The 24,938-nt window shown below is 43.0% G+C and overlaps 1 protein-coding gene across 3 annotated transcripts; it reads right to left on the bottom strand.

Annotated features, from left to right (window-relative positions):
• Positions 1–810: 810 nt before the first annotated feature.
• On the bottom strand, positions 811–24,938 carry PARL (presenilin associated rhomboid like). 3 transcript variants are annotated; one of them, XM_075937476.2, is made up of 10 exons: positions 24,447–24,932; positions 22,672–22,864; positions 21,312–21,452; positions 18,499–18,547; positions 15,730–15,825; positions 14,264–14,413; positions 13,653–13,723; positions 11,806–11,907; positions 6,307–6,404; positions 838–1,678 (listed from the first exon to the last, which is right to left on the bottom strand). In XM_075937476.2, the coding sequence occupies exons 1-10, from the start codon at positions 24,578–24,580 to the stop codon at positions 1,564–1,566; spliced, it is 1,149 nt and encodes a 382-aa protein (XP_075793591.1). In that variant the 5' UTR covers positions 24,581–24,932; the 3' UTR covers positions 838–1,563. The 3 variants fall into 3 exon arrangements, with proteins under 3 accessions (XP_075793593.1, XP_075793591.1, XP_075793592.1); XM_075937477.2 differs by lacking the exon at positions 24,447–24,932 and adding an exon at positions 24,238–24,411; XM_075937478.2 differs by lacking the exon at positions 6,307–6,404 and having other exon boundaries at positions 811–1,678; positions 24,447–24,938.

Here is a 24,938-nt window from a genome sequence, read left to right as displayed (position 1 = left end):
ATTCCTACAGTTATTTCCAATTGTCAAAGACTGCCAATTGTCAAAGAAGGTTCTGCTGCAGCTTCCTGTTCTCATTCCTCTGCCTCTACTGGAGAACTTAAAGGCGGACACTACTATTTTAGAATCCTCAAAATAACAGTAAATGAAACTAAAAGTTGAACCTCTCTTGTCTGGGACTCTGTGGTCATGCAGGACCACAGATGTTGCTAGATCAGAGCCCAAGCTACAGAGACAGAGTAACAACTGGTCTGGTCTGCGGCAGCCCACATGACCAAGGACCTGGAAGTAGAGAGCCCTGGGAGAGACTGTCACCCCGGGGGGACAGAGGCAGAGAGCCCCATGGGGTGACAGTCTTGCCTTGCACGGAGCCAAGCAGCTGAGGCTAGGGAATCCCAGGATAGCTGCCACCACTGGCGCAGCAGAACCAGGCAGGTGGGCCAGAGCAGGTCAGGCCGCCAAGTTTTCCCTGGGCAGCAGCCAGGAGGGGAGCCCCAAGAGAGCCCGGATGCCTGACCTTCCCTGGTCTGGCAAATTCCTTTGTTCAGGACCATTCAGGTCCCAAGGGTGCCAGTCCAGGGAAGTTCAACCTGGACAAGACAGGATTTTTTTTTTTTTAAATGCAGTTCACTGCTGAGAGACATGCTGATGCTGGAATGTCTCCTGTGATAACTTATTGCAAAAATACTCAAACTACACATGAAATGGGCCATTTTTCTAATTACATGCAACAGGACAAAGAAAATTCTCCAATGACATTCTGAATCCATGGTTTGATAATATCTTAGAGGTAGAAACAACTGCAAGTTAGAATACATTGAATAAGGGCCTGCCATCAGATCATGAGCCAGACTCTTAAAATTTTTAATGTAGTTTTGCTAGGCATCAATGCTACTATACAACTAACATTTAAATGAAACCAGTATTTTTCATAGATTCATATAATGAATGGCCAGAAGGGACCATTAGATCATCTACTCCCATGGTGTGCAATCAGTTCTGATGCAAACTAGCCATACTCAACCAGCCAGATAGCCACATGTGGCTAGAGTGTTGGACACCACAAATCTGTTCTGACTTGCTTTCTTTATATTACAGGTCATTACATTTCAACCATTTATTCCTATACTAAGTCTAATACCTTATTTGGTTAAAGCATATTTTTAAGAGGCACCCAGCCTTCATTTAAAGATATCAAGAGTGATCTCTCCTCCCTTGGTAGTTTGCATCAATGGTCAATCACCACCGTTAAAAACTGTGCTTAATTTTTATTGGAATGTGCCTGGTTTTAGTTTCCAGCCACTTAATCAAAAATGTTTCTTCTTGACAAATTTTTAAAAAAAAATGTGATGCACATCTTTACTTTCATAAACCAATCATATACAAATGTTGTTGTTTCAACTTCATTCTCTACTGAACCACATTTTATTTGCAAGTGTAGTTTACAATAGAAACTACACATCCTAAGAGGTTTTCTGTGGAGTTACAAAAAAATTCCAAAAGCAATTCACTTCCATGTCTTCAGGAGCACAAAATCTTCTGCATAAGCCGGCTCTAAAATCAGAATCAGCGAGATTCTCCACCTCCTTTTCCCCGGCTTCTAGACCTCATTTCGTGCCAAGCCTTCACCAATGGTTCTCTGTTCTTCCATATGAGTTCATGGCCATACATTATATACCATCTGTAAACAAAAACAAAACTTCAACTGAAATTAGATCATGGAAAGCTAACAGTAAGAACGAGATAGATATTTCTGTTATCTTCCTTCAGTGTTCTGCTCAACACCACAACAGATCGGATAACCAGTGGAAGCCAGGGTAAGTTTTGAAAAGAAGTTTGATAAACTTTCAGAAGAAAACATTGACAACTTTAGGTCAGCTTTCTCAGTCCATTTACTCCTAACTTACACAGTTCTAACTTCCACCTGCCACCATGCAGTTGAACAGCAGTTAACACCTCAAATTTTCTGTCTACTGTAGCCAAAGTTTTTTCACCAAATGCTACTCCACTTAAAAGGTTATAATATTTGTTACTTATGTCATTGAATTCCTGCTGAACTTCTGCAGAGGTATTGCCTTTTATGCAAATGAGCTCAGAAAAAAGTCTAGAATAGTGTCACATAATTTGAAGCAAACCGGCTTCTCTAGCTGGATGGGTGCAGAAGTAAAAGACTGGAAGTAACTTTTCTGGCATAACACATGGACATTAAATGAACATCAGCACTAGGGATTATAGCACAAGGTTATGGTGAAGTTACAGACTATGGGAGGGAGAGACCCACAGTGCTAGATGAAGCCAGGCATAATGTTCTCCCTACAGTTCTGTACTAATGCACCTCAGTCCTGATTTGCAATAGCACTTCTGTATCAGCCCTCAGCATCTGCCAAGCAGTCTGTCAGTTACACCAAACTATATTGAATATTAATAGAGAAGTAGCCATGTTAAGTCTGACCTTGCAAAAACAAAAGGAAAAACTATGCAGCACTTTAAAGACTAACAAGATGGTTTAATAGGTGATGAGTTTTCGTGGGCCAGACCCACTTCCTCAGATCACATGGACAATTTTCTACAAGGGATTATGCACATAATACTCATTCACCTGTGGCCTAATTATAATACAAACCTAGATTTTCAGTGATGAAGAGACTGAACTGATTATTTGCAAGTCTAATGAGTGGGTCTGTGTGGGGGAGAGACAGTAAAGGAGAATAAGAATGGATCAGCACACATGTGAATCTAAGAATTTTTACTCCAATTGCCTTCATTTTCTCTCTTCCATGTGTAATATCAGCTCTGTCAATGATGTGTGAAAAAGATGTGTTATAATGAACACTGACACAGATAAATCAAAGTGACATGCTAACACCAAATGCTTTGGTGATTTAAGAGAACAGGTGGTGAGGAGAGTGCGATCTCTCAAAATATGCCTGTGTTAAGAGACCGACAAATAGGAAAGAGAAAGCTATGCTAAATTTGGAGACCAAGATTCCCTAATTCTTTTAGATTATATGAATTTCTGGCTGGCCATTTTAAGATTAAAAAGAACAACTGTTCTATTTACATTCAGTCAGCTAAGAGGCATGAGGGGAGCAAGGCTGAGCAGGATAATTTAGAAGTTCCTACAGTACTTTTCAGATGTTCTGATGAGCTAATTTGTGTATATATATAACCTGCTGGGCAAACTTTTTCCATTTACATTGAATTGTTCATGCCCCTCAACAGCTATACTAAATCTCAATTAGGGATGTAAAATCCCGTTAACCGATTAAGCAGGATCCGGGCAGGGAGGACCACTCCTGCCCAGCTGGAGCAGCCCCCAGACCACAGGGCTCCAGGCCCCAGCCTCACGCTGAGACTGGCTGCTGGCTCCTAGCCTCTGTGCTGGGGCTGGAGCTACCTCTGTTGGGCCCCAGCCCCCAATGGAGCAGCCCCTACCTGTGAAGTGGGGTGGGTTTACCATGGACAGAGGCTGCTCCAGATGCCCAGGGCTGTTGTGGACAGGAATGGCTTTGGATGAGAGCAGCCCCTGTCCGGGCAGGCTCCCTGCCTGGCTGGAGCAGCCCCCTGCCTGTGGGAGGTGGGGAGCTGCTCCAGTCCCCACTGGTTAACCAGAACCAGTAAGCATCACTCGTGTGAAGTAGGGATTTATTTTAGGTGTAATAAGATTCATACTGTTAAGAGTATAAGTTTGACGGGTGGTTCTCAATGGGGGGTGGGGGGACCACAAGCAAATTTCAGGGGGGGTCTGCTGAACAGGGCTAACATTAAACCAACTGGGACATAGGCTAAGTTCCCTGTAAGTTGCGCAGCTGAGTGACTGCACAGCTGTTTTCTGAGCTCTGCTCAGAGGATCAAAGCTCCTGTGCATACAGGGAGCTCAGCTGACAGGCAGGACAGAGCGTCATCTTGCTAAGCATGAGATAAACGGAGCTGCTGCATGCTTGAAACTGAGCAGCTCCCAGAGAATAAGTGGCTGGGGGGAGGAGGAAGAGGGAAGGAGGGAACGACTGCCTGAGGAAGAGTCTGAGGGAAGGGGAGTTTGGAAAGTTCGTTCCACATCTGCGTGAGGAGAGAGTGCAGAAACTCAGCACTCTCAAGTCTCCTGGGAAGGGGAGATAAGGAGCTGACTGCATCGGATAAGTGGGGGACAGAGGAGGTGAGTGGCTGCTGGCATTGGCGTGAGGTGGAGAGTGTATTTGTGCTATGGGGTGAGGGAGGTGCGGATAATTTGTTTGTGCTTTAGCTGGGAGTTAGGACTGGACAGACAGCTGGTGCGTGCTAGTTTGAGCAGCAGGATTTTATCCCAGCCCCCAGCTTGGCTGGGGGGACCACACTGCACAGGGATAGTTGGGGGAAAGAAGGGATGAGTGGGTGCTGGCATCTGTGCAGTGAGGTGAAGGTGGTGAAGGGGGAGTTTGTTTGGGGTGTCTCCGACTTGCTACAGTCCTCTCTCTGGCTGTGTTGGGGAGGAAGAGGGAAAGAAGTATGTTGCATGGGGGGATGCCAGGAGGACATTTGCATGATTACATAGACTAACACGGCTACTGCTCTGAGTCTTTAAGCTGTTGACACACAAGATGAAAGTTTCAAACCAGGAGAACTTTCATCTTTTATATAGCATGGATCCTAAATATTCCCCAGAGAAACTGTATAAGACTTATTAAATGCCCTTTACTCTCCTTTCCAATGTCAGTAAATACTGTACTAGTCATGCTCTCCTTGCAAATACTATTGCTAGTTGACTCAAATTTGTTTAGCATCTTTAAGCTGAGTCTTGTGTGGATAATATGAGTTTTGGTGTGTTTAATAGCTTGAGTTGTTAAAAAGGATGATGATACATTTATTCCAAGGGTAGTGGGCCTTTGGAAGGAAAAGGCTGAGAACTCTGGAGTTAGATAATACCATAGTTCAATCAGACCAGAGAGGAGAGAAAATGATTAGGTAAATAGTTCAATACATCACAATACCAAATTGTTTCCTACATTTCTAGTACTTCAATCCAATTAGGGATAGACTTTGAAGGCTTCACACAGGTAGATAATGCAGCCAGGGATGTAAAATCATGATTAAAAATTTAACTGGTTAAAGGGTATATTCAAACTGATTAACTGGGATCCTGGGGTGGAGGGCTGCTCCAGCTGGAGTGGTCCTCCACCTGTGGCGTGGCAGCTGGTGGTACAACGCAGGTGGAGAGCTACTGCAGGTGGTGGGGAGGAGACATCTGCTCCAGACTAGGGATGTGAAGGATATAAGCAAATTCTTATCAGATAGTGGACAGGACAGTCCAATAGTCACTTCCCCCCCTTGCTGCCTCTATCAGATAGTGGCAGCAAGTGGGGGGAAGAGATGGGGGGTACTTCAAAGCAGCAGGTGCCACACAGAGCCTGGTGTCAGGCTCTTCATGGCATTTCAAAGTGGCAGCACCATGTGGAGCCACGGAACAGCTGGGGACTCCTTAACTGACCCCAGGCTTCAGTGCTTTCACCTTTGAAGTGCAAAAATGCATTGACTATTCAATTAGTCAATTACCTGACACTTAACATCCTAACTCCAACCAGGCCACACCACTGGTTAACTGATTACCCCAGTAAGTACGCTGATAAAGCAAATGCTTACCGGGTAACTGGTTTACTGGGTAAGACTTTACATCCCTAAATGCAGCCAAATAAAATTAGTAGTTTTTCAACAGAATTTTGACCTAACAGATCTTACGTTTGCTCACTAGGGCTGTATCTAGACTGCAGGGTTTTTTTTTTTTTTAAAAAAGTAGCCTTTTTTCGAAAAAACTTCACCTGCGTCTAGACTACAGCCGCATTTTTTCGAAATTAAATCGAAAGAACGCTGCTTTTCTTTCGATGGCGGTACTCCTCATTTCACAAGGAAGAACGCCTTTTTTCGAAAGTTCGCTTTCAAAAAAAGGCGTTCTTGAATGCAAACAGGGCTTTTTCGAAAGAGAGCATCCAGACTGCCTGGGTGCTCTCTTTCGAAAAAGCAGCTTGCTTTTTCGAAAGTACTGCTTGCAGTCTAGACGCTCTTTTTCGAAAGAGGCTTTTTCAAAAGTATCTTTCGAAAAAGCCTCTTTCGAAAGAGGCTTGCAGTCTAGATGTAGCCTAGCTGTCCTCTTCCCCCTCCAACCCAATGATCAGAGACATGAGACATTTTACTGAGATATGCACTTGAAAGGATGTTTTCATTAGTCCAGTGATTCCTCCATTAGACTAGTGCAGTGGAAGGTTTTAAATATTTTCTTTTTCCAGTACAGAATTGTTTGTGTATAATCAACAAAGTTAATAGATAACAAAAACTTACATTCCAAATAGAGATCCTCCAAGATGTGCTGCATGGTCAAAAAATTTCCAACCCAGAACAAGCCCTGCAGCATCCATTGCAATAATGGCTTTTATGGCCTAAAAATGAGCAAAGCATTGTGAGAGCAGAAGCTGCAGCAGTCTAACAACCAGCAGCCGGAATGCTTCATAATTTCCCATTAAGCAAATGTTAAAATTATAGAATTCCTCATGACATGCAATAATCCTTACTACATAAACATTTTTCTAGCCCTGCTGTTTTCTAACAAGACAATATACATGAAGTCTAGTTCTGCCAGATGTCCCCAAATAAGAGAGGCTAAAAATGTGGTAGAAAATATATACAGGCAGTCCCCGACTTACGTCGGATCTGCACTTACGAACGGGGCTTTTCTCGCCCCAGAGCTCACGGGCGGCGGATCGCCACCCGTGCCCTCCGGGGCGAGAAAAGCTTCTCCCGGTCTCCCTGGTCTGCTGGGGGGGGGTCCAGCAAAGCCGCTGGACCCCCCCAGCAGACCAGGGACACCCAAGCAAAGCCGCCCAGGTGGGGGGAGTCCCGCTGCCTGGGCAGCTTTGCTCGTTTGCCCCGGACTCCCCCGACCTGGGCGGCTTTGCTCCTGTCCCCCTGGTCTGCTGGGGGGGGTCCAGCAAAGCCACTGGACCCCCCCAGCAGACCAGGGGGACAGGAGCAAAGCAGCGGAGCACGCCCGCAGCGGGACAGCCCAAGCGCGCCTCGGCTGTCCCGCTGCTGGCGTGCTCCAAGGCTTTGCTCCTGTCCCCCTAGTCTGCTGGGGGGGGTGCAGCTAGTGGCCCCCCCGCCAGCAGACCAGACTTTTCTTGCCTACCCCTGCGGTAGAGCAGCTGGGGGCTGCCGGGTTGGTCCCGCAGCGCCGCTCCGGACCAACCCGGCAGCACCCCAGCTGCTCTGCCCCAGGCGTCCTGATTCAGCCGCTGCTGGTCAGTTTCAGCAGCGGCTGAATCAGGACGCCTGGGGCAGAGCAGTTGGGGTGCTGCTGGGTTGCTCCAGTAGCGCCGAGGAGCCGCGCTACTGGAGCAACCCAGCAGCACCCCAGTTGCTCTGCCCCAGGCTTCCTGGAATCAGCCGCTGATCAGTTTCAGCAGCAGCTGACTTGGGGACGCCTGGGTTTCTTAAGTTGAATCTGTATGTAAGTCAGAACTGGCATCCAGATTCAGCTGCGGTTGAAATGATCAGTTTCAGAAGCGGCTGACGCCAGTTCCGACTTACATACAGATTCAGCTTAAGAACAAACCTACAGTCCCTATCTTGTACGTAACCCGGGGACTGCCTGTACTCTATAGAGCCGAATTAGGGGGCTGCCTGGCTGGAGCAGGTCCCGCCCATGGCAGGCGGGCACTCTACTCCCCTCCCCCCACTGCATTTAAGCGGTTAAGTGGTTAAACATAACATGTAACTAGTTAACTGATTAAATGGAATTTTACATCCTTAGCCTAAATGTGCATTTATTACATTTTAAAAACCTACCAGCTCTATTGCCACATCAAGCCAGAAAAGGAGGTAAGTAGCTGACAAAAAGGATCACCGATTAAGGAAGTGCAGCAAAAATCTCATTTGCAAGTCAGTTCTACATAAGCCATAATAATTCTATGCAGTAACATTCTAGATTTGTGTGTCTGTGCTCCCAAACCCTGTCCCCTCCAATCGTGTGTGTATGTACCTCTCCTGCTACTAAAGGGAAGGTGTGGGACTGCACCCTCAATTCCCATATAGTGCATATCTACTACTAGTACCCATGGTGGATGAAATATGAGACCTATTTACGAATAGGAGATCCAAGTATTCTAGAATGGCAAGTACTACTGTATAAGGCAGGGGCGGGCCAGATCTGGCCCACTATGCCTTTTAATCCAGCCCGCAGTCTGCACATGTGGCACAGAGCAGCTACATGATACTCAAAGCAGCTGTTTACTCTCTGTGGCTCCATGCAACACACGAAGGAGAGGGGAAAGCTTCATGGACTGCCCCCACCCCTAGCGCAATCGCTCAGCTCCTACAGTCTAGAAACCAGCCAATGGAAGCTGAGAGATTTTGCCAAGGGCAGGGACAGTGTGCAAATCCCCTCCACCCGCAGCAGAGAGCCACATGGAACCACCAGCCACTTTGAGAGGCCAGGGTCCTGCTTAACCACTCTCTGGGAGCTGCTTAAGTAAGTGCCTTCAGACCAGAGCCTGCCTTAGGCACCCCAAACCTTTCCACAGATCCTGCACTCCCTCTACACCTCTCCTCCAGGCCAGAATCCTCTCTTGCACCCATAGGCCCTCCCAGACCCTGCACCCCAATCCCATACCCCAGGTCACCACCCAAACTCTCTGCATATTTACCACAGTCTTAACTAGAATAATCAGCACTTAATTACATTTAATTCTGACACACAGAATTACATTCTTAGATTTGGACTATTATAGTTGGAGGGGTTTTTTTGAGGGGGAGAGGGAGAGTATAATTTAAAAAAAAGTGGGCTAGGTAATATTTATTGGACCAACTTCTTTTGGTGAATGAGACAAGCATAATGGTAAGTAGGAGGTTAGAACATTAAAAAATTGGCGACATTAGTGCCCCAAGTTATATATAAAAGTTTCCTAAACTAACTTGTTTCTGAAAAGAGACAATTAAAGGGTTCTTGCAGACATAGTACAGATCTGCAAGAAAAAATTCAGAGAGACCAAAGTTCCAAAAATTAAGTTTAAAGAAAGACTTAAATTTAGATTAACATGTTTTGAAATTTCAAAACTGATAGAAATCTGAAACTCATTCCCTCATTCCATATTTTAAACCCAGTTGTCTTAAAATAATTTAAAATAAAGCAATTAAGCTATTATACCAAAACGACGTTAAGCAGCATACAAAAATGATTACATTGCATCTTTACTCAAGGACTCAAGTTACGTGAATGAGTTTCTAAGCAAAGATTTAAAAAAAAAAAAAAAGCAGGGAAAGGAATAAAAAAATTAGAATATTAAAAATGTGCTACAAAAGTCCCAGTGATACATTCCTGTTCCTAAAATTATATTCTTAGAAGCAGAAACTATCCAAAGCAAGAGACAAGCATCTACAGCAATAACAAGAGAAGTCCTGTAGCACCTTATAGACAAAGGGTATGTCCACACTTGCACTCTCTTTCGAGAGAGGGATGCAAATGAAGACATTCGAAATTGCAAATGAAGCCAAGATTTAAATATCCTGCACTTCATTTGCATAATCATGTTATGGCGCTATTTCAAAATACAAAATGCAGTGTAGATGCGGTTATTTCGGGAGAACACCCTTCTTCCAAAATAACCCTTCTTCCTCATAAAATTAGGTTTAACAGTTATTTCAGAAGAAGGGTGTTCTCCTGAAATAACCGCATCTACACCCTGTTTTGTATTTCGAAATAGCGCTATTTTGAAATACTGCCATAAAGCGATTATGCAAATGAAGCGCAAGATATTTAAATCCCAGCTTCATTTGCAATTTCAAATGTCTTCATCTGCATCCCTCTCTCAAAAGAGGGTACAAGTGTAGATATACCCTAACAGATTTATCGGAGCATAAGCTTTCATGGGCAAAGACCCACATTGTCAGATGCATGTAGTGGAAATTCCAAAAGGCAGGTATACAGGCACATGAAAAGATGGGAGTACCAATCAAATGCAGAGATAACCAGGTCAATATAGTCTGGGAGGATGTAGCCCACTTCTAGCAGCTGATGTGGAGGTGTGAACACCAAGAAAGGAGAAACGGCTTTTGTAGTTGGCTAGCCATTCACAGTCTTTGTTTAATCCTAAATTGATAGTGTCAAATTTGCAAATGAATCTGTTAGTCTATTACAGTGGTTCTCAACTTGTTTCAGTCCACAGACCACCAGGCTAATCAAAACATTTTTGTGGACCACCTCCAGCACATGTAGCACAGGACAAATGACACAGCAACCGCTCAGTAGCTACACTTATGCTCAGAGCTTCACAAGGAAGTTACTGGCAACACAATGCGGTTGCGTCCTAGGTGACGGTATGGATGACGCGCCGCGTGCTTGTGAACACGGAGTAAAACAGCCTAACGGAGGCACCTGCTCACACCATGAGACTTTGGACAATGTTCCTGTGGACCACCGAAAAAGTCACCATGGACCACCAGTTGAGAACCATAGGTCTATAAGGTGCCACAGGACTTCTCATTGTTTATGCAGATTCAGACTAACACAGCTACCCCTCTGATACTTATTTACAGTAATGTGATTAGAAATTATATTTTTTTGGAAAATTAAGTTATCAAATCTGCCTACAGAGGTTGCTTTGCTGATTTCCCTCTTTCTTCCTCAGCCCTGAATAATTTTTCATGCAGTTCATTTAAAATAAGTGACTAGGTCTTCAATTTTATCCTTAACAAACATAGCCACACATTATATGGCACACTTTTGAACAACAGATTCCCACTGTGCTTCTACACAGTGTTTTATTTCCCCACATGCATCACATTCCTTTCCCCTGCCCCCTTTTCTGTAGATTTAAGAATTTGGTTTGAAATACATCTGCAGCAGGGAATTTAGAAGTTAAGATCTACGATAAAGAGAGACAAGCAACTGAAAATAAGAGGCCTGATTCTTGACTGCTCTGCACCTTGTTTAGTCATTTATAATAGTCAGTGCAGAACTCTACCAAATGAGGATGACAACATTTTAAGCCCATTTTGCACTGGTGTAAATGACTACACAAAGTTCAGAGCAACCACAAATCAGAACACTTCAAATAAAAAAATTAGACTTAGCTTATGTATTCTGGTCAAAAGGAGCTTTTCAGACACTGTTGGAGTGCAAGGAATGAAAAAACACTGAAAATGCTAGAAGATTTACCCGGCATTGCTCGGGTCCTTAACTCAAGTAAGTGGTTTTTCTTCATTTAAATCATTGTTCTTGGGGGTGGGGCTGGGGATGAAGTGTTCAGTATCCAGTCTGCACTGAAGAGAGAGGACAACCCCAGCCCTCTCACCAGAGCAGGTTGGAGCCAGGTGAGAAGCACCTATTCATGCCTCCTGCAGCGGGCCCAGCCAGGGGAGGGGTGCATGTCCCCTGTCTGGGGGACAGATACACAAATAGACAAGTTCTCTGAAATAAGAGTAGATAGATGTCCCTTTCTCCACTCCCCCCTGCTGGCCCAACAGGGTTACAGCTGTCCTGGTCCCCATCTCTGGCCTTTTGCTGTCCCCTCTGTGGTCATTTTGCAGTATAACTCCCTCCTGCCAGATCTCTCCCTTTGATTGTTTCTCATAAAATGGAAACTGAAGGCACATCAGAGTGTCCTGGCACAAGCAAACCCTGACCTTGCTTTAAATTATAAGAGAAAGCTGCCTACCAAATTTTGTGGTCCTAGCTCTTACTGTTTAGAAAGTTCTTGAACAAATGGACTCTGAGACAGACAAACACACATTTCTAAAATATATAGTAAGAAGATATGATTTCTTCAGCTATTCAAAGGCACTTACATTTCCTGCAGTAAATGTGAACATTGGAAGAAATATGATGGCTAGCTTTGCTTCAGGCATCTTCGTACATACTGCAGCAAGAACAGTCATTATAGCTCCTGACTGAAAATACATTAAAATATATGACATTGAACTGAGATCTTACACAAGGGAAAAATCATTTTTTCAGTATGTGAACCTATTTTTCTTGCTGCCTTTCTTTCCCAAGGCCGCCCTTGAGGGCATGAAAAGATTCCAAAGCACAAAGCAGCGAAAGAATTGAAAAAATTGCTTCCTATGCCCTCACTGGTTGACCTCTAAAAATAAGTAAGCAACTTGTAACCTCTTCTGAAAACTTTGCCACTTGTAACCATCATAAACAAACTAATGTTTAGTATAGTGCTTTTCATCCCAAAGAACTTCAGAAATATAAATCTAGCACTGCTGAAATATAGTTGAACACAAAGTGAAAGCAACTGCTTAGTTTAAAGAAAACTGGAACAAAACCCCTGCTTTAACACAGGATCTTCCAAATCCATGAATAGACAGGACCTTAAACTGTATGCAGGTTTGCATGGTAATATTAACATCTGATCAGCGAGAAAGTTACTCTGTTGCAAATACAAATAATTTGCAGAATATGTGAACAGGATGGCATTAGCTGAAATTTAACTTATCAATTGTAGCTGTAGCTGTCCTACAAGTTCCTCTCTGTATTTGAAAAACAAAAATATGGGTTTTATTAAAAGCTATATCATTAAATGTATAAAATCTCCAAAACACATAACATTTACTCCAGCCATACATTGATTTTTACCTTACTGTAAGCTGAATACTTTAAAACATACCATGCTTTGATAGCAAACATTTTCATTTAGAAAAATGAAGCAGAAGAGAAAATGAACATACCACTCTTGCCAACAGATTGAGTACGCTCAGGCAAAAGATTTATATTTTTGTGGATTAGTGATGTAAATGGCTAATTGAGTAGTTGACTAAGCACATGCTTATTGGGTAGTCGAGTGACTACTCAACTAGTCTTCCTCCGCCCCCTGCTGCCTCTATCAGAGGCAGCAAAGGGGAAGGAACAGGAGCTGGTGCTAAGGGGAGCTGGCTTAAAAGCCTGTTCCCCCTGAGCACTGTCTCCCCAGCGAGAGGCACAGGCACAGCGGGGGACTAGGCATAAGCCAGGAATCAGCAGTCCCAGCTCGTGCCCAGTACCCTGCTGCACCTCTGCCTTTTAAATGTAGTTAAGAGCCAGGCTGTTACAACATTTAAAAGGCAGAGCTGCAACAGAGTTAGCTCCCAGGGCCAGAGCTAACCCTGCTGTGGCTCTGCAGTCCCTCCCACCCCCCCAATATCAACTAATCGAGTAGTCAATGGAAATTCAACTGACTACTCGATTAACTGATTAAACGAAACTGAACAACCCTATTGTGGATAGGAGACACTTTGCTAATATCACTTATTAATTTTTACAAGTGTCCCTGATCATGAGTTCTTCAAAAAGCATACAATTTTCAATTAGAGCATAATTATGCATAACTGCCTCATACAACAACATTTATAAGACAGCGAATTCCATTCTACAACTTATCTGCTCAGTGACAAGAGATCTTGCTGTTAAGCACCAATTTACACCCATTAGCATTTAGCAGGATAGTTCTGAGCTGCTGATGCCAAAGAAGAAAGGCCCAGTTCTTGCACAGGATTTACTTGTTGATTTTTCTTAATGCTGGTAAATCCTGCCTTCTTCCCAAGCCAATATATCGCTAATTTCTAAACAAGCTGTTGAATACAATGCTTTGAAACTGGTTTTAGCAATTCAAAAGGATATTATTGAGGATTTTAAAACACATGCTACTCACAGCTCCAAGTGATGGTTCAAATCTTCTAGCAGTTACTTTACTGACGTAACTGACAAAAGAAGAGATAACACCTAAAAAAGGTAAAATTACTATTAGAAACCATGCAGAGAATGTAAGTGAGGGGCAGAAGATACAAAACATTGTGTCAACTGTTGCATGAGTTATCGTACATGGTAATTTTTTGAGGTGGAGGACGTGGAGACTAGAAACAGGTATAGTTTTGCTTGTCATCTCAGGGATGTGGTAAGACAATGTTAAAAATTAATGGTTCAATAATGAAGCACGACTTTAACAATAGGTTTGAACTTTGAAAGCATAAAACCAAATGTCCCGAAGTGATCAGTGTTCTGTTCTGCAGTGGCTCTTTAGGGTAGGGACCATCTTTTCATTTTTTGTTCCGTGCTTCACACAATGAGGTCCTAGTCCACGACTAGGGCTCCTACGTATTATGCAACAGAAATAAATAATTAAAATAAGCACTCGATAAAACAGCCTATGAGAATAAAGAATCAGCGTCTGCAGCCATAAACAGTTGTTTATCTTTCTCACTTCCTACCTGCAAAAATATGGTCACACATTTCTTTAAAGTATTAATCTTTTGGAAAAATTACCTGCAGAGAGATACACTGCTACAAACTGCTCACGTCCCAAAAGAGACACTATACTTGAAGAAAATGTCCACAACACATACATATTTGCAGCCATGTGGAAGAAAGAGAAATGACTAAATGTAGACAGCAGCATAGGAGAGCAAATGTTTTCTACAGGAAGAAGAAAACCAGTAGTTAATAAACAAATACGGGCAATTTTAGTATTATCATCACTGCATAAGTAAGAGAAAGTGTAGTAATCGGACTTCTTAAATATTTGTATAAACTTTAAATATGTAAAATGCAAGGAGTGTAATGAGTATCAGAGTGGTGACTGCTGAAGCATGCAACATTTTCTTAGAGATTTGTGACCCAGTACCCATGTGAAAGTACATTGACAGTTTCCTTGTGGGGAAATTATATGGATTTTTCAAAAGCTTCTCTTTGGAGAAAGCCACTTTTCTTCATTATGCAGGTTTGGGCCAATTATTACTGCTTAGGTTAAGACAGAAAGGAAAATCTTAGCTTTCATTTACTTTTTTTCTAGTCCTATTCATTGCAGTGGTAAAGGTAAATAAATAGAAACCAATCTCTAGGTTCAAATTCTGAAAGCATCAGAGGACTAAGTCAACTGGGAGTCCAATTTACGGAAAATCAGTTAACTGCCTATTTCCCTTAGGCTTTCAAAACTGCAGCCTAATGGCACAAACATCTGGGTTCTACTTTTACAGCAGGAGTGAGGGGATGGGAAGTACCAGAAGAGTCTTCTCCCTCACGTGTCTTCCACATCCCTCTCTCTTAGTTTGGAAATGGACCTCAACTGCTTACACTTTTAGGTCGTACTGATTGGTTTCTATCAGTTAATATTTTCAAGGCTATTTTACCATGAAAGCTGAGATCCTCCTTCATTGGAGAAAAGTCCAGCTCTGCAGATAAGGACTTGCATGAACCCCCATGATCACTAGTGAGTATATAATTAATGTTATATTGTGATAAATGAATGTACACCAATCTACAGGTGTATTGGTAACAACCTCCTTTGCACTCAGGCCACTAGTTCTTATAAGCTGGGAATATTAATGATCAAAAAGAAAGAAAAGCTTCAAAACAGTTTTTTAAAGAATAAAAACTGTTAGTTTCCTCTCAAAAGACCAGGACTATGACTTCATTCCACTATGAGAAACCCCCTTTGCAAAAACATACGCCATTTGTTGTTCAGTATGGCACACTTGAAAATACTGGCTCATAAAATCTTGACATTATGATCTCCAGAAAAGCTATTTTGGGGGAAAACTTGTAAGTTTCTATAAATGTATTATGTACAGTTTATTCCTCCCGAAGTCTACCTATTCAACTGGACAGATTTATTTGGGATGGCTGGCATAATTTTCTTTCAGCTTCATTTTAAAGCCTTTACCATACTGGTGTGTATTCTCTCTAGACCCACCCACACTCAAAATTCAGATACATAATTAATGTACACTTACTAGAGGCTGGATTAGACGTGAAATAAGTAACCATTGTCCGCTGCAAAGAAGGGATTTTCCACAAACAAAACACAAAGACATTTGCAGCTATGATGCCTAGTAAGAAAAAAAATCCAATTTACAGATGAAGTATGAATATGCAAGAAAAAAGCTCATGGTAGCAAAATTTCAGAATCATGTTTACAACAGCATCCCAATTTCAAATGTGCTATTTTTATTTTCTGATGGATTTTAAGAAAAGTGAACTGGAATTCAGAAATCTTTGCACAATGAAAACTCTTAACAGAAGTCACATTTTGTATATGTTCCCAAGTTGCTTTAGTTACACAAACATACTTGCCAGTGAGTCACTACCAAGAAATCTGCATTAACTACAATTTATAAATTGTTGTTTACTTACTAAGTTTTAATTCTGATCACATTCTAATTTAGGTAAGAATGCTAAATATCTGAGAGCAGACAGATGAAAGATTACATCCTTGCAAGTTTTCAAGTACTTTGCACACTCCTAAAACCAAATTAAAATATAGCTGTCTCTGTCTGGAAAGCACATAAAGCTGTTTTTACAGATCTGAATTATTTATATATATATATGATAAATCTGGCATTACTGGGGGAAAAGAGATCATTTATTTCCTTGTAAAAGCTTAGATTCCTTATTTTCATGATTTATTTGATGAACTCAAACTATGAAAATACTTTTTCCAAGGATATTTGTATCTGAAATTCTCTCTTTAGAATCTGCATAACCTATTTTCTTTGGGTACGTCTACACTGCAACACTATTTCGAAATAACTAGCGCTATGCCAAAATTACTGTGTAGACACCGACTAAGTTGACAGTTATTTCAAAATAGTGTCAAAATACCGTCAAGTTGGAGGACTTCTTACTCTGACTTCTGTAACCCTCACTGTACAAGGAATAAGGGAAATCGGAGGAAAGGTGCTCAATTTTGAAATAAGTGCTGAGTAGGCACTCCCTATTTCGAAATAAAATACGCAATTGACGTAGCTCAATTTGCGTAGCTTATTTCGAGTTAAACCCTGCAGTGTATACACACCCTTTGAGTTGCTTTTAGCTTTGAGAGAGCTATGCTATGCTATGCTGTGGTGCTTTCTTATTAACCAAAAATCTCAATGTGCTCAACAATACCTAAGATTGTAGAAGATCCTGGCAGAGAATTAAAAAAAAAAAAAAAAAAAAAAACACACGCACACCCCCACAAACCACACCCTAATCTGTTTTAGTGCAACATGGCAAGTAAGTATGTTTGAAAGGTTTCATTGTATATCAGTTACATTTCTATGTAATAAAAAGGCCCTACTTCTGTAGCATTAGGCTTCCATCTCAATTTTGACAACGGAAGCTCTGGGTGGCTGCCAGCAGTGGAAAGTTGCAGAAAATAACAGTGGACTTAATTACTGTAAATTATAAGATCCAGTATTACTCTTCTACAATTTTCCATGACTTATCTGCAACTCAGCCACAATTCTTTGACAATCATCCCACAATTCAATAAGAGCAATCTAGAATATTGTATATACCCAGCTGAGTATTTTTTTCTACATAAATATGTATTTTATGATAAATGAAAACACTAAATATTTAGGCTCTAATATAATTAATAGAAATCCGTTCAGGAACTCAGGAAATATTTTTGCATACAACATATATAACAGAGCAAGATATACCTAATTTATGAGTTAATGTATTTTTCAAAATTTTCTCATTAATCTGAATAGCCATGTGAGTGGTCTATCAATGGGATTTGAATAATTCTGTATTAAGCAGACTATGTAATCTCCAATTAAATATAAATACCTGTGTATCATGCACCAAAATCTGATACACAAGTTAGCTACCTTTTATTTGCAATATTGAGTATGCAGTCTTGACATGTTAACAGGAAGCACCGTGTTCATGGTGCAACACCATCACTGAGAAATTACAATACAGGTGGAACCTCCTAAATCTGGGACTCTCTGGTCTGGGAACTGGGCAGCCCCAAGCTGGGGAACTCCAGGGAATCCCCAGAGGTAGCAGCCAGGATGTTGGCTGAGAACCACAGGGAAGCCCAGCCGTAGTAGGTGGACAGCAGGGTGGGGAGCCCCAGCCAGTTCAGCACTGGCATGGTGGGGAGCCCTAGCCTTGAAAGACCTAGGGAGAGAAGCCAACAGCAGAGCAGCCAAGAGGGGAGCACTGACCTCCCCTGGTCTGGCAAACTCCCCGGTCTGGGACTGCTCAGGTTCCAAGGGTAATCAGGGAGGTAAAACCTGTACATTTCCATTGTTTCTGATTATGGTGCATAAAACTGAATAATATTCCTTGGATGACAAAGAATATTTCCAGCAAAAGGAAACTCTCCCTCTCATGAGAAAGCTGTTAATTTGAAGGACTAGTAATATACTTTGAAAAGCAGTACTATTACAAGGTCTGGCAAGATTGTAGAAATCTGTTGTTTTTGAAAGGTCCTCATGCCAATCTTTACTCAACTTCTATATATGTAGCAGAAGGAAAATTCTAAATCTGCACAATATTCCAAACAAGTGAGTGGAAATTTCAATTTAATGTACAAGAAATATTTTCTGTGAGAAGGAATGAGTAGCAGAGGCAGATGGGGGGAATGCAAATAGCATTTACGTACACAGATTTGCTTTGTTTCTAACAATCAGTAAGCATGGTATGAAAGCCATCTATTGTGACATACTGTACCTGTTTGCCATAATTCTCTTCCTGTGAATGTCTAATACTTGTAAGCTAACACAAACCTGTCACTGTCCGCTGACCCTCACTCAGGCTATTCCACCACTTGTTAACCTAAAAGAGAATAAGTAATATTCACAGAACTCCCAAAATAGCCACAATCTCAGAACTAATCTGAAAGTCGCATAAGTTTAAACTTAAAACAATGAAAAAAAACCAAAGTTCTTTTTAACAGAAGGAAGGGGGGTTGGGGAATATAAGTTTAGAGTATTTATAAGATTTAAAATATATTTTATGGAAAGTTATTTCCTGTTCATGGGTGTGTTTGTTTTTTTAATTTCCCCTTTCTGTGAAATATCCTGTTACACCAAAAAATCCAATAGTCACATGTAAGGATGTCAACATGTAGTCAACTACACAATTAACCAATAAACCTGGGCTTATCGGTTAATCCTATTGACTACATGCATTCCCCCCTCTTGCTGCCTCTCACAGGCAGCAGCAAGGTGGGGGAGTAGGAGGGGACAGGAGCGTGAGGAGCCAGTTCCTCAGAGCCACTGCCCCCACCATGTTGCCTCCCACAGAGGCAGTGGGGGGTGGGTGGGGGTTGTAGCCAGCATGTGTGGGGAGCTAGCTATTAAGCTGGATCCCCATGAGCACTGGCTCCCACTCCCTCCCCCCCCCCCGTATGTAAACATGTCACCGCTAAAATTTCTAGCAGTTACATGTTTACGCAAATACCCGATAGTTAACATCCCTAGTCACATGGTACAAAATGGCATAGCTCCACTAAATTCCAAGGAGCAATATCAGTTTATACCAATATTTATGTACTTCTCCTAGGCTGAATCTCTTGCTGATGGCTATTTGTGATCTCACATCACCCACCTTGGAGTCCACCTTTCTGCCAGAGGTCACTATTTGCAGAAACTTGTAAGATATGGCATTCCCCCTTGTATCCAGCTCAGCCTATCCCCTCTGCATCTTTAAGAAATCCCTAACAAAATTTATTATGACCCATATCAGCTCATATTTATATGTGCTTTTCCAACCATCCCCGTATAATAGGGCCCCCTTTTTAGGTATTTTTTAAAAGCACTTTCCTTGATTGTAGTTATTACATACATTATTTCTATAGATTAAACAAAAAGTAACAAAATATGATTTCAGTGAACTGTTCATTTCAAAGTCATCACCCTGTCTTTCCCCAGTTGCTTAGTTATCTGGCATAGGCTCTAAATAAACCCACAACAGTATTAGTTCCCCATCAAGTCCTAACATGATTTTGAATAATACAAAAAGCTACATGCCTTTACTAATTAGCACTGGATGCTGAATTTAGGATACTTGTATTACCAGATAGAGATGGGGGCTAGAGATTTCTTTACAATGTATAACAACATGATAGCTTTGCTTATTATATTTTAGACAACTAATTAAAATCTATCAGATTGTGATGTAAACAAGTTTAGAACTAAACTTTCTAAATACTCTTAAAGGGCAGCTTTGATCTTATCTGCGATTCACATACACAGATGACAAGACATACATTTAGAGAGGTACAACAATGTATTCAACTCACATTATGGACACAGTGGGTTTGTCTGCATCCTGCTCAGGGCAGAGCCTATGCAGCTGAACACTCACTCCTATTAATACAGATTGAACCTCTCTAGTCCGGTACCCTCAGGATCTGACCAATGCCAAATCGGAGAATTTGCCGAACCACAATATTGCCTAGCAGCATTACCAACACTTCCACTGCTTATTGGGCTCTTAGAAGACATTTGGGGTAAATTAGAGCTAAACAGTACAGAACACTGAGACCTAAGATTATGGCTCTATAACTTTGTGGGACTGCAGAAAACTTGGCCACACCCATAAGTGAACACATGGCTAACTAAAATCATGCTGGACTATAGATGTTGTCAGATCAAAGTGCTGGACTAGAGAGGTTCAAAGCTGTAGTGGAAGAAACAGACCAGGACTTGAAATCACATCTGGTGTACCACACACCAGGAAATTAACTTCTCAGTGGACATAATGTACAGAACTGATTGCTATAATATTTTCAATTAAAATGTAACAAGAGCGCCAACTGATGATTTTATCATAAGTAGTTAGTTTCCATTTTAAAGTCTCAAATTCTGGAGTCAGCTGTTTGCTTTGCAACCTTTTCATTTTACATGGTCATTTATAGAAGAGAATCTAGTCGTTGTAGTATTATTTTAAGCCCATCTTGGAATTTTTGAAATGGAGGTTGGACAATACTACACATTCTAGTACAATAAAAAGCAAATGACACTAAGATATTTTATACACACCAAAAACTATTGGTATTCCTCCTCTTTTGGGGCCAGGAAGGAGAGACCTTTCCCCTTGTATTTTTTCCCCCTTACTGTTCCAGAGCCAACCATAGGAGCCAACTTCCTTTCTGCAGTTTTCCTAGCCCTAATACAGGAATCAGCTGACCCATGGGCAGCTGGGTCTGATAATGGATCAGGATAGGCTGGCTGACTCCAAGGCCCCTGTCCCTTAAACAACTTTTCTAAGAAGTGTTATATGGCTAAAATGAGAGAGGTCTGCATAAGGGAAGGTCTGTCCCTTTAAGTGCCAAGAATTTGATATTATATAATAAAAGAAAAGCAACTATTATTGTACTCTATCAATACTAGGGGTAGCAATATACATGCCTGACTGTGTTTGTTTTATATAGGGTTGACCATACAGCCGTCTTCTAAAATTACACTGCTTAAGTAGATTAAGCATCATATTCTGTAAAGCACTAAGCACGTTATTCATATGCAATATATATTAGAGTCCTATAGTCACAGTATTGACCACATTTAAATGTACAAGATACTTATGTTCTATGTACCTGCTTTCTGAAGTCCCCATGTTTCTGAGGTCGTAACTTATCCAACCAATCTGCTCGAGCTTCATCAAAATAGTTCTGGACTCGGGATTTTAGGTATTCATACTGCCAAATAGCAGCTGATCCAAATGCACAGCCTGTAAACTATGCAATAATAGATGCATTCAAAACCAAAGTCTAATATGGAAAACAAATCCTTATACAATTTAAGGTAAAAGTTATAGCATATGTTCCTACTGTACTTACACATTAATACCATTAAAACATTCAAAAAAGAAGGTTTGCACTGAATTACATTAATTGTGTTAAGCTATTTAATAAGAGCCTTCTTTTATGGTTATTTTTGTCAGACATTTCACGTTATTGCCTAACTTCCAGTTTGTGGCAGGATTAGACAATACTGTGCTGCAAAAAACAAAGATTCATGCTAGCATGTTGTAAAATATTGAATCGATGTGCTATACCCTCTGCTCCTATCCATTTGCTAGGAGAAGTCTTCATTCCCTTTTTTCTGGCTAGAGGGACAAAAGAAACAGGTACCAGAGGATGAGACACTGACTGATTTGCAACAAGGAAGGAATTCTGACCTTCAAGGATGATTCAGAAAGTACAGAATATTTGCAAGCAGCTAGTTTAATTTCAGACTAATTTATAAATAAAAATTAATGGAGATTGTCTATCTCCTAGAACTGGAAGGGACCTTGAAAGGTCATTGAGTCAAGTCCAGTCCCCCACCTTCACAGCAGGACCAAGTACCATCCCTGACAAATTTCTACCCCAAATCCCTAAATGGCCTCTGCAAGGATTGAATGCACAACCCTCGGTTTAGCAGGCCAATGTCAAACCACTGAGCTATCCCTCCCCCCTACATTTTTAACTTTACTCAGGAGAGGGAGAAGTACTGGCAATACTAAGGAATCAATAAGAAGTTAGCTGCATAATATTTGTGTGGGAAACATATTCAAGAATAATCTTTCCTTGTGAAAGAGCAGGCAGGTAGCTTAGGACTGGCAAGAAAGACACTGAGCAGCTTACAAAAGTACAGGACTATTTAAGCAGTCATTTCTGGACTAATGGGGTAATAACTTAGTTATGCTTCTCCTGGAAGAAATCCACCAAGCCCACTACAGACAACGAGTTAAAATAGAAAAGAAAGCATGTTCTGAGAAAAAAGTTTTTAAAAGTTAGAAGGTACCTGCATGGTGACAGAATACAGTCTCATGCAATAAACTTCTGTGATTATATAGTATTTTTTGTAATGGAATACTCTTGCTTATCATGCACAAACTCTAGTGCAGTCACCTGTACAAGAAAATCCGCATCAATGCTACTTGTAATACATGTAACATGCTGACACATTTACCCCAATAGTAAAAAAGAACGGCTTCACAAGATGTTTCAGAGAAGGGGAAGAAGTATAAAAGACTGTTTCCTTTACTGGAGGAGACAGACTGCTTCTGTATGTTTTGGAGCCAGTTTCTTTGTCTGGTTTTCGAGCTTCAGTCTTTTGTGGTACTTTTCTGAATCCATGTCTTTGCTGTGTATATAAAGTAAATCTGGGGAAAAGAAGAAACGTGTACCACATTCAAAGTCAAAGTTGGCTCAATCTATATGCTATCTCTATTTAAACCCAGATCATATTATCTAGACATTACCAAAACTTCATAGGTGGCAAGGGAGGAGGAAGCAATTCTCAGATTGTGGAGATGAATCATCTCATTTCTTTACACAACGGTATAAAGATGAGTTCTCCACCTGCCTGCTACAGAATTTCCTTGTTTCAGGATTTACCTGGCCCCTCACAAAATGAGGAAGCTAATTTGTGTTTCAGTTTCTCTCATGTCCATGACAGCTTGCACAAAGATATGAAAATACTACCATTGTTTTACCAGTTCATTGCCCAGGTTTGGGGAGCTGTTGGGCAGAAGCCTGTTTCAGGCCTGGGAATGGCAGGTAGGTTTCTGTTACTTCATGTGTAATCCTTCCTGCTAGGAATGTAAATTCCCACTAAAAATGTTAACCAGTTAAACAATTTAATTTTATTCATTAAACTGGTTAACCAGGGGCTACTACAGCTATGATCCTGCGGCGGGGCCTACTTCACGGCAGCAGGTTCTGCCACTAGGAGTTCTGTTCAGCCCGTGCTACTGCTGTCAAGTGTCCTGCCAGCTGGCCCCACTGTGGGCAGGGGCTGCTCTGACTACCCAGCCCTCTGGTTAGCCAGTTTTAATGGGTCACCCTGGTAAACATACTGGTAATGCTTAGTAGTGATAGAAATGTAGCCCTGTTAGTCTGGGGTAGCTGAAGCAAAATGCAGGACAATGTAGCACTTTAAAGACTAACAAGATGGTTTATTAGGGATGTGAAGGAGGAGTTGACTAGACAATTCATTGATAGGCCTAAGCTTACTGGTTAATCGAGTCAGCTACTCACATATGTTCACCCCTTGCTGCCTGGGTATCAGAGGTGGCTGCAGCGGGGGAAGGGAGCAGGACCTAGTTTAAAAGCTGGTTCCCCCAGGAACAGCACTGCAGTGCCGCCTGTCCCTCCCCCACTACTGCCTCTCCGGAGGGGGCTGCTGGGAGTAGCCTCTCCCAGAAGAGCTCAGCCCCGCTGCAGACAGAGGGAGGCAGGCCGCTCCCAGGAGTGGGGCTAGAGCACCCCCCCCCCCCCCCCCCCCCCCCCCCCCCCCCCCCCGAGGAGTCGATTACCCCCGGCTGGCCCCCTAGGAGGCTCGCGCTGTGCTAGCCGGTCAGCCCTTCGCACCCCTACCCGGTGCCCCAGGCGTCTCAGCGGGGGCGCCCTCCCTGTAACGCCCGGCTGGCGCTGGGGAGGGTCTGCGCCCGGGCCTGGCCAGGCGCGCGCTGCGAGCCCCCGAGAGGCAGGGCGGGCGCAGGCCCTCGCGCAGCCCCGGGCCCCGCCCCCGTACCTGTGCCCCCGCGGGCAGCGGCCGCTCAGCGCCTCGCGGCTGCAGAGCCGGGCCCAGCAGCTCCACGCCATGATCCGGCCCCGCCCGCCCCAAACGCTTCCGGAGCGCGCGGCGCCCGGCCGCCATCCAGCCCGGGCGGCGCGTCACAAGGGGCAGGGCAGGGCTGGGGCGCGCTCACCCCGCTCTGAGGGGGCGGAAGGCGCGCGCACCTCTCCCCCGCCTCCCCGCGGGGCTCGTCGCAGCGGCGGGAGGGGGCATTTCCGCTGGCAAGTCCCTCGCCAGCCGCCATGCTGAGAAGGACACAGGCCGCAGCCCGCTGGAGCCGCCATGTTGAGAAGGTCATCGCCCGCCTGCCTTCCGCTCGGCCTTGTTGCGAAACCCCAGGGGCAGCCGGGGCCGCCTCTCTGCACAGCCGCTCGCGGCCGGGGGCACCTCGGAGGCAGGGCTGCCAGCCGTCAGCAAATTTCGGGACAGTCCGTACACAATGAGCCGCAGTTGGACATGTCGGTGCAGCGCGATCCGCCAGCCAGTCCCGGCTCCTGCCACCGCCCAGCGGCGGAAACGGGCCGTTTCGGTTTATGTCGCTCAGCCGTTGAGGCGACGTCTCGTGCCCCCGCCGTGTTCTCTGCCGCCTGCCCTTGGGGCCATTACGTCATCCCAAGATGGTATAAAAGTGGCGCCCCTAAAACCGGGTCCAGGCA

This window comes from Pelodiscus sinensis, chromosome 10, assembly GCF_052426305.1.
Source record: "Pelodiscus sinensis isolate ZL-2025 chromosome 10, ASM5242630v1, whole genome shotgun sequence".
In the NCBI taxonomy this organism is placed as follows: Eukaryota; Metazoa; Chordata; order Testudines; family Trionychidae; genus Pelodiscus; species Pelodiscus sinensis.
The sequence above is the reverse complement of the archived record's forward strand: the minus strand, read 5'-3'. Positions and strand labels throughout refer to the sequence as shown.

Coding starts and splice junctions, on each gene's coding strand:
- PARL (XM_075937476.2), bottom strand. CDS start 24,580: ATGACCTTCTCAACATGGCGGCTCCAGCGGGCTGCGGCCTGTGTCCTT. Junction 13,724..14,263: donor AGCAGTGTATCTCTCTGCAG/GTAATTTTTCCA, acceptor TACCTTTTTTAG/GTGTTATCTCTTCTTTTGTC. Junction 11,908..13,652: donor TTGAACCATCACTTGGAGCT/GTGAGTAGCATG, acceptor ATGTATTTTCAG/TCAGGAGCTATAATGACTGT.